Here is a 10,299-nt window from a genome sequence, read left to right on the forward strand (position 1 = left end):
GCAGATCAGAAATGTATTTTGGCCCTAAACAGTTTAGTGATTGATAAACTAGCAAAAGTACTTTGAAATCAATTCGTTAAGGTACAGGAATTGAGCGTAAAGAATTCAGAACTGGAGTGATGTGATCCAGTCACTTGGTCTTAGTGAGAACTTGAGCAGCAGCGGTCTGATTTTTTTTAGGGAGACCTGTAAAGACACCTTTACAGTAGTCAACTCTACTGAAGATGAACGCATGGAGCAGTTTTTACAAATCTTGTTGACACAAGTCCTTTAACCCTTGATATATTCTTAAGTTGATAATAGGCTGATATTGTAATTGTCTCAATGTGGCTGTTGAAATTCAGGTCAGAGTCCACGACTACACCAAGATTTCTGGCTTTGTCTGTCGTTTTTAACATAGTTGATTGAAGCTGAGCGCCCAGGGCCCTGCCATTATGTACGCAGGCTAATGGGACACTTAAATCGAACTTTTTTTTTTTTAAAGCTGCAATAATATTTTATCAATTTAAATTATTTTTGGTGTGAGATGCCCAGTGTTAGATATATCTGCCATAGAGATATATGCTTTCTGTCAAATATCATGGAACTAGTTGGAAATAGTACACAAAAAGTCTGTGGATTATCTTTAGTAACCAGGTCATGATTTCTGGAAAGAGACATTGCCATTTCAACTGCATATTATTTTGTTGGTGCTTTGTCCATCACAAGCCAAATGCCACCTAGTTTATTATATTTGCAAGACATCTCTACAGCCCATATCTCCAACACTGGGCAACTGTCCCTTTAAGGCTTTTAGCACTTAAAAAAAAAAATAAAAAAAATTACAAGTAACTCCAAGGTATCACTGGGGCTTTCTTCTAACATTTTATAGACACATTAAAATAATCATTGGTTGCATTCCAAAATTTGTTTGTTTGTTTTGACTTTAGACGTATTTTGCAAGCTTTTATCCTGTCACGGTCTCCATCAACACCTAGCTAGGTTAGCTCAGTTATGACAACAAACTCCATGCACTTATGTTTTAGAAGCACACTTTCTACTTATTATGCTCTAAAGACACAATACAGAGTTCTGGCATTTTTTTTGTGGATCAGAAAATAAATATGGCTAGAATCTAAAGATCGTTGGGTTCCAATAGCCAATATGGCAGGTAACGTTAGCCAGCCTGTGTTTACTCAGCATCTGACACTACACAAGTAAAGTGCAATTAATATCCAATCTGGAAGTGTTAAAACACTCCGCTGTAGCTACCGATATTGAATGACACGGATCCTCTGCTGAAATACAAGCTGGCTGACTTTATCCTCCGTTTTGAGTTCGACGTTAGCTAGCAGTTTCACTTCACTCTGTTGTCTTGTGGCTATACTCTACAAAAAACAACGTTAAAAAATAAAATAACGTTAGTTTGAATTTGGGTTGCCATGGCAACGAGTTAAAAGACAAGTTAACCTTCCATAAAACCTGGGTAACCTTTGCATTCAAAAAAACGTTCGTTGATCATTTTGCTAACCATAGTTACGTCTCTGCTGCTAACGTTACCGTAACTTCGTTATATTGAACTTTAACGTTTCAAAAGGCCAACCTTAACCATAACCAGCCAACCTACTGCCATTTAACAGCAAAGTAAAGTTAACGGTGATTGGCTTAACGTTAGCTTAATTAACGCTAAGTCAAGTTAATACATTTTTGCTGTGCTGAAGCAGAGCTAAGGATACAAATTCCAAATCGTGCCGAAAAAAAGCTAACGTTCAGCTAGCTAGCTTACATTAGTCACGTCTTCGTTGGTTTATAAAACGTATTTAGGGTAAATGAGCCTTTACAGTCACGCAACAGTAATTGTGATACACCGGTATTGTCGTCAACGTTACCTCGATCAGCTGTGCTAAACGCCGTTGACTGCTTTGCTCTCAATCAAGAAAGTTGTTATGGTCTGAAAATGGGGTGGCACCGGCTCCTTTTTAAATTCACTGCCTACGTCCTATTCGCTGTCGCTGTAGCAGAGGATTTATGCTGCATTTAGTGCTTCCCGGATTGTTCTGTTGCTAGTGATTTTATATATTTTTATGGAAGGTTAACTCTTATATTAAATATCAGGGTTAATGCTAATACATAACTTAATATCGCTGTGTTTAGCAACGAAGATTACAAAAATAGACCGCTAATATTAAGTCTATGGTTACAACTTACAACCTAATACCCATATTGCAAATTACATGTGAGCAAAACAAATATTATATGATGCAATACATTTATAAAACTTTCTTACCATTACCTTTCGTCCACCATGTCCTTCTTGTTGTTCAGAATTAGGGTGCATTCAGGGGATTTTTCCCAATTAGGTACTCGTTTACTCGATTATTTTGACACCACATGAATGCAGCAGCAAATGGGCTTTTCTTAAACTAATTTATTTTAACATAGGAACGACCGAAGTATTTATGAATTTAGTCATGATTATCTAACGTTACGACAAACGAATATGCAACTTCCTTATCTGTTTAAACACTTCATATTCATAAGTGTCTTTGTGGCTGCCTCTTTTATATGATCATATAAGTAAATTGCATCTATGTTGTATGATGGCTGCACCTAATGTTTTGAGGTCATATTAAAACATCTTTGTTGCGTTCAGTGTTTCTTGCCACCAGCTGCTGAATTTCCTTTTGCAACGTTTAATGACTGTGGTTCACTTTCATTTGTACTGGACGAGACCAAGAAGGCATCATGTGGGGGAGCTCAGTGGGTAGCGCTCATTTCTTACCATAATTATTTTGAAGAGCCAGACTCCATATCGTTTCGACAATTAATACGAAGATTTGTATTTAAATAAATGTTTAGTAATCTATTCATCTATTGCTGAAGAATGGTCTATGGTCCATTGATTAAAATATTGAAATATATACTATTAAAATATTTGCAGTATTACCGTGTCTGGCGAAAAGAGTCAATGGTCTGGCGTAACATATCCAGGAAAAAAATGTATAAAAGATTTCACACACCGTTCTCTTAATACATCCATGACTGACACCCACACACACACGCACGCACGCACACACACACACACACACACACACACACACACACACACACACACACACACACACACACACACACACACACTTTTACTATGCACACATTTCTGAAAACTGAAGCTCTTGTGTCTGAAGTCTTCAGAGAGATTAAGATTGATTTATGTATTCTATCTATCCTAAATAAGGACTGACATCTTAAGGATTGCCACATCGGCCAGTTATCACAGTATCGAACCATCGGAAAATTGCCTGTTGAACAGTGGTACATTCCGGCGTAACTTCCACAGTGCAGCTTCCTTTGCAGACCAGAGAGAGCAGCAGAGGTTTCGTCCTCCAGTTAGCAGCTACCATGGCGTCAACCGAGATAGCAAGGCAAGCGGTGAGTAGCCTATTTTACTCAGGGTGCCATTGTCACTATCGACACATACCTATTGAAATGTATTTGCAATTTGCATTAATTGCAACTCTATAATTTTAGCGTTAGCTACGTAAGTAAGTCAGGCCCAGGGCTGGTTCGTCGTAGCTTTCTGTAAACATCTTTATTTCAATATGTTCATGTTCGTAAGCTAACGCCTGCAGAATTCTTGTGCTGATATTGCTAGCTAAAACTACCTTTCAAACGAAATGCGGCTTAGTGGAATGAAATATTTTAAATAATGTGTATTAGCCCACGATAAACCGATAATAGAGCCATCGGTAGGCCATTCATTCTGAACGCCCCCATTTCAGCACAGCTACGGTGCTCATTTCCGTTATGTTGTTTCATGTAAATCCCGTTAACTTTCAGTCGGGCGTTGTCTAATGTTCATAGAAAATATGGACACAACCGATTCTAGCCAGTTGTAGACATTTAGGCCCTGCAGTTTGACAAGCGTGTGTAAAGTTTGCCTGGTTTTTGTTCAGTCTGGTAAAGGAAGCAACTACACCCAGAAAGAGTGCTCAGAATAGCAAGGTTTTGCAGTTTGATATCCCTTTGCGGCTCACTGAATAAAAACCCGCTGTGTGTAACTTGGCTGTGAGTGTCTTCAAAAGCAGGAATGGTTTCAGGAATGTTGCACTTGCAGCTGAAGAGGAAATGCTGTTTGTCTACTCACATTACCCCCACTTTTTTTAAATACCCCCTCAGCTGGTAAAAACCCCATTTCAACTATCCAAATAATCCACAACTGTCCAGTTATTTTAAATTTGACCCTCAAACGGAATGTTTTCCTCTTACAGCCACATTGGAAAGCAGCACTGTGTTATGTTAAGCCACATAATGGCTGGTTGGCTGAGGTTTAGCTGGTTGAGAGCTCTTGCTTTCGCCATATAATCTAAATTCTTTGCTGCACCTCATAATGTAGACGTGGGCTGCAGAAATGAGATTTGCAGAGATAGGGATACTCACACGCGGTAACAAGCACCCACACACATGTAACACCAGTGCTTTTACACATTGGTGTTTTGTGTCACTCTTGTCCAGAGATGGACTGTGTACAAACAATGTAAAAGTAGAGTACAGTGAAGCAAAACCGGTCAAAAAGTCAAAGTGACACCACAGAAACCCCATGCTGGCTATTTTAAATGAACTCCTTTTTGGTAAATATTGTCATTTCTAAACTATCCGCTTTAAACTTTTATATGTCTTGTCAAAGCTCTTTGTTGTTTTAATTATCTGGATATGAAGAGCAGCAATACCGTTCCATATATGTACATTGTGGTTTGTAACTGTCTCGTCTGTGGGAAGAAAGTTATAGCTCAGGAAACAGGAAGTGAGCAACAGTGCACCTCTGAAGCATGCTCTGGAGTCAGTCTCAAAGACTTACATGATCAAAGATGGTGGGAACTTTGTTAATTCAAGTGTAATTTGGAAATGTCATGATTATTTACCTAATGAACACAATCATTGAGATGTTGTTATTAAAGTGTAAGATAGAAACCTCTGTGTGTTTACAGGTGTGAGAGCAGAGTGCCTTTATAAGGCATATCAATGCATATGGTGTTCAGTTTGATAGTTATTTTCCAGATTTTTTATGTTTAATTCTTGTGTTTTTAGGGTGAAGGTGCTCGTGCTGTCCCTCTGGCAGGCCATGTCGGCTTCGACAGCATGCCTGACCAGCTGGTCAACAAGTCTGTCAACCACGGATTCTGCTTCAACATCCTCTGTGTTGGTGAGTATGTCATGCATGAAAATGGGCGCTATCTCTCCCCCTCTCCCCCCCCTTCTCTCCCCTTAGGCTAAAATGACTTATTTGCTTTAATGAAAGTCCGGCTTTTCCACAAGATGCAAAGCACATTGCTCAGGATATGACCCGCTTAGATTCTTTTGGGCCCGTCAGCATTGGCCACCATGATTAGTTATATGCGCTGAGTTCACATTAGGGCTGGGCGATATGGAGAAAATCAAATATCACGGTCTTTGTATACAAATAACTCTGTCGATACTGCAACAATATTGTAGTGATGACTATTGGTGTTTTCACAAAATATTTACGCAATGAGACTTTTGATAAATAATCAGTAGTAATGTGGATATAATGACTCAGTGGGTAAAGGAAAATAATAGAACAGCTAGAACAGTCTGGTCAGTTCAGAAAATGACATCACTTTACTGTAATGCAGCCTTTATAACCAGGAAAAGACACCACTTATGCCATATTATGATATACAAATCTTAGACAATAGCTAGTCTCATGTCACGATATTAATATAAGATTGATATATATTGCTTAGCTCTAGTTCACATAGGAAATCCAGAAATATCTACAGGTACTTATTTAATTTTAGTATGATTATCAGTATCTAGTAAATGTACAGAATACCAGCCTTTTGCAGGATATGTGAGAACAGTTAGAAATGTTTGCCTCTACATCCGATTTTATATTGACAACAAAAGTCACTTCAGCTTCACTGAGTGCTAGGATTATTCACTCATTTCACTCAGTTTATAAGATGCACCCAGCTAAAGTTTATGAAATCTAATACAACAATTCCACAAAAAAGCTTTAAGGAGGAGATGAAGTTCACTTTGCGTTGAAGCTGTTTTAGAGAGGCGCTGATTCAACTTTATAGACATTTTAAAGGCTATAGTTTGTGTTAACACTAAGAGGCATCTCTAATATTTTTCCACTACATCTGTATCATTGAGTGATGGCTAGAACTTAAGAGGTTTTGGTTTTTGGCAACGTTGCATTATTGCCTGCCACACACAGTCAAACCATTTTTGCTATGTGGAATCATGTTGCCTCAGGGGCAAATAAATCCCAAATAATCACCAAGCTGTAATGCAAATGAGTAACTAATTGGTTGGCAATGTTTTCTCTCACTGCCTTTGCTTTTTCCCAGGACACCTTACAATTTTAGTACTGTAAACAGAGAGGAAAATATGACACATGCTTTAAGCTTTGAATTCTTGAAAGATACTTTATAGAAAAGTTTCTGATGGCCGTGCTCCGTTTTTTAAAATATTTTACTACCAGTTAAAAAGCACTGGCAAATGTTGACAATTTCTATTTTTCTAATACGTAAGGTATCTATTTTTGTGATATGTTGCTATTTAGAGGTCTACTACAACGTGTGTCTCTATTTCAAAGAGTTTGAAGAAAGTTAATGCATTGTGGCCATTTTTAGTGGCATAGGTTTGACTCGCCTCCCATCTGAAAACTATTTAGTGGATACACTGAGTCCCTTTTATGTTTGTGTAGGAGTGAAAAGGGGAAAAGGCCAATAACATTCTAGCATTAGCACATCTATAAGAATGTGGAAGGAAACATGAAGCAGAAGACTGACAAACTGTAAATGATGTCACTCACAAGTGCAGCATTTCAACGCACAAACATTACTTGAGGCAAAGTCATGTAATCTTTGTTTTGTTTTTAAAGAGGTTGCGCTCTAAAATTCCAGAGGGAAGCAAAAGTGTGGAGTTGATTTGTTCCCATTGCGCAAAAAGTAGAGATGTTCCGATACCGGTAACGGTATCAACTCCGATACCGCCTAAAACACTAGTTGAGAATTACCGGAATTTATGCACCAATCTGGTACCACATAATGAAGACGTTCTTTATCCCTTATGACTGGATGATGAATAAAAGTTTGGTGGCATTCATTGTTTGTGTTAATTCGTGTTTCACAAAGAGTTTAGCCAGACCAACAACAAAGATAGAAACCATATCACATCCATACAGGTATAGCAGTATACAGATGTTAAAATGTAATAAAATATATAACACACTGGTATCGGATCAGTACTCTGTATCGGCCAATACGCAAGTTCAGGTATCGGGATCGTTGCAGTAAAAATTACATCTCTAGCGAAAAGGTGACTGACTTTTTTGCATAGTTTTTGCATAGCTATTTATGATTTCTGGAGGTTTGAATGCAACCCTTTCCAGTTTGTCCCTCCGTGTCTGCAAAAAAGATGCCAAATTGCCTTCAGCATGAGAGATTTACTATGATTCTGAGGATAATATGAGAAATGTGTAATAGACAGAGATATCCTAAAAATGGGCTAACATGCTTGGACTGTAGGTCAGGTGATGAATAAAAATAGAATTTCTTGCAGAGTGAGCACTGTATCTGACTCATCACAGCCTCTAACAGTGAATGGATGTCAAAATACATCAGCAAATTAGCAGCAACTACTGCTGTTTTTGTGACTGTAAGCAGTTGAAAATGACACATTTAGTTTGGAGCATCTTTTTATTTTTTGGGACCAAATGTTTTTATTTAAAGATTACAAACAATATGCTGAGACATGAGAACTTGTACTAGTTGGGGAACATCTTCATATTGTCACGTTTAATCCACGCTCACTTCATTAGACACTTTTACAGGCTTCCAATAAATAGGTGGTCAATACAAGTGTCTGATGAGCTTGATCAAAATAGGTTTATCAGAAGCTGACCAAATAAAAAAGGTCAGTATAATCCATTTTCTGTTGGTATAAGTATGCAGGGGAAAATGATAGACATTTCCATGTAAGTCAAGGTAAAGAGGAAACCAAGATCAAGGTGTGTAGGATCCCAGTAAAATGATGAATTGTCTCTGTGTTGTCTAGGCGAGACAGGCCTGGGGAAGTCCACCCTCATGGACACGTTGTTCAACACCAAGTTTGAGGGCGAGCCCACCCAGCACAACCAGCCGGGAGTCACGCTCAAGTCCAACACCTACGAGCTCCAGGAGAGTAACGTGCGCCTTAAACTCACCGTCGTCAACACCGTGGGCTTTGGAGACCAGATCAATAAAGAAGACAGGTAACGCAGTCTCGCAACTGTCACGTCTTTTAGAGGAAAACTGGTTTCTTTCGCACAGTTCTTGTTTTACTGACAGGCTTTATCTTTGGGAGCAATAGTAGAAATCCACACTTTGATCACACAGTATTCCTGACATACTATGACCCAGAAATCAGTTTTAGCCAATGTAGACCACTGTATTTCATCAAACATAATATATGAATCTTGCCATCCACAACTTTATTGCTAACTCTGCTCTTGAGGTGAGTTTAGGCTGAGATGTCATTTGAGCTCCAACTCTGTAAGCTCTCTAATAATGGGAGACCTGCGGTTGTTTCCAAGTTTTACGCTTTGGTCAGTATCAAATTGCCAATCAAAGAGGAAATATCATGACCAGTGTGAAGGTGGTCATGTTATTTCATGCAGAGTATCGTTCGGTATGTGTACCAGCTGTGTGTCCCTCTGTGTTTGTGTCTGGTCGAGTCAGCTGGAAAGGTTAAACTTTCTGTTGTCATCAATGTATCACCTCTGACATGTTTTTGTCCCTGTTTTGTAGCTTGTATCATTTTCTGTTTTGAAAGTAACGTTTAAATAATTATGCAGTTAGTCTATTGGTTGAAAAATGGATACTCTTACTCTTACTTGGATAACTGGCAAACACTAAAGCATGTTAATATTAAATACTACTTACAACAACATATATGCTATTAAGAATAAGAAATGTGTGACTGCCTGCTAAAATTTACACTTTGCAGTGGCTTTTGTCAGTGGTTTAGCTTAAGTGATATTTTTCACTGGTGACTGATGACCAACTGAACAAAAATATCTTGCGAAGACAGTGGCCACATAATATTTTCCAAGTCTAAGAGTTGTGGAGGGTCCCCTAAATGCTTAATTAAACAATTACAAGGCGCACAATGGATTACGGTGGTAAAGGGCCCCACAAAATACTCCAAATGTGGCCACGTGTGAAGGAGCATTTGAAAGGGTCAGTGTGTCTATTTCCAACTAGTATTCACCTTTTCATATACTGCAGGTGTGAAACATATTGTATTGTTTAGTAACGGGACAGGACAGGTGCTGATAAAGCAATATATTCAAAGGAAAAGTTCCTTGTTTCTCCCGTTTCTCACAGCTACAAGTCTATCGTGGAGTTCATTGATGCACAGTTTGAAGCATATCTACAAGAGGAACTGAAAATCAAGCGCACGCTACACAGCTACCACGACACCCGCATCCACGCATGCCTCTATTTCATCGCTCCCACAGGACACTCGCTCAAATCCCTGGACTTGGTTACCATGAAGAAACTTGACAGCAAGGTGAACTTCACTTAATCACACTATTGTCATCAGCCAGAAGCTATTTTTACGTCTCAAAGTTTCCAGTAGAAGTAGTTTTTGTTGTTTGTTGAAGCTGGGGGATTATTTATTCCCACAATTTAGACCCACTTTCCTTTAATTCCAGTTATGGTCATGTTTTAAAATGGTCTCCTTTTAATATACAATCAACATACAGTTTATTTGCAATTGTGCAAGAGTCACAAATTGAATATCCATGCTGTCTATATTTTTAATTTTGTAACATTAAGTGAATGGGACCGTTGCACTGCAGCTGAATTATGTTAAAAAATAACTAATAGAATGCTTACAGGCATAGATAGTATTACTGTATCATGTTACAGATATAGTGTAGGTACATTCTTTGGCACTGCACTGTTGTTAGCAGTGTTTGATTTATCTAGTCTAGTCATGGGTCCTAAACCTTTTCTAGGCCATCTGCCTGCATGCATATTGGCTCTGTTCTTTTTACTGCGTCGGTGTAGGTCAGCTGTGTAATGCAGTCGGCTCAGTGACTGCAGCCTCTTTTTTTTTGTGAGGGCCTTTCCACAGTAGCTTATTTGCATGAACCTCCTGGCTTTTGTACAAAGAGTCGGCTCAGTGTTTGCCAAAGCAGCTGTGCCCTCTGGCAACTGTGCTTACAACAGCGTGATCCAGAGAAGAGCCTCCTCTGTTTACAAATTCACCTGGTGGGGGCGTGCGCGAGGGGGGGGGGGG

General features: G+C 38.9%; 2 protein-coding genes across 9 annotated transcripts in view; one reads left to right on the forward strand and one right to left on the reverse strand.

Annotated features, from left to right (window-relative positions):
* pttg1 (PTTG1 regulator of sister chromatid separation, securin) overlaps positions 1–2,037 on the reverse strand; it is a 4,425-nt gene extending 2,388 nt beyond the window's left edge. The window contains exon 1 of one of the 2 annotated variants that reach the window (XM_034883632.1): positions 1,869–2,037. The gene's annotated coding sequence lies outside the window, so the exon portion shown is untranslated. Of the gene's footprint in view, positions 1–1,765; positions 1,786–1,868 lie in introns of those variants that run through there. The other variant, XM_034883633.1, reaches the window with a different exon arrangement.
* Positions 2,038–3,381: 1,344 nt separating this feature from the next.
* sept6 (septin 6) overlaps positions 3,382–10,299 on the forward strand; it is a 17,887-nt gene continuing 10,969 nt past the window's right edge. For all 7 annotated transcript variants that reach the window (XR_004658291.1, XM_034884037.1, XM_034884031.1 and 4 more), the window contains exons 1-4: positions 3,382–3,411; positions 5,068–5,182; positions 8,068–8,263; positions 9,378–9,564. Coding sequence is in view for 6 of the 7 variants with exons in the window: in XM_034884037.1 (XP_034739928.1) it covers positions 3,382–3,411; positions 5,068–5,182; positions 8,068–8,263; positions 9,378–9,564 (528 nt within the window). In the remaining variant the exon portion in view is untranslated. The remainder of the gene's footprint in view (positions 3,412–5,067; positions 5,183–8,067; positions 8,264–9,377; positions 9,565–10,299) is intronic.

Source organism: Etheostoma cragini, chromosome 10 (genome assembly GCF_013103735.1).
Source record: "Etheostoma cragini isolate CJK2018 chromosome 10, CSU_Ecrag_1.0, whole genome shotgun sequence".
In the NCBI taxonomy this organism is placed as follows: domain Eukaryota; kingdom Metazoa; phylum Chordata; class Actinopteri; order Perciformes; family Percidae; genus Etheostoma; species Etheostoma cragini.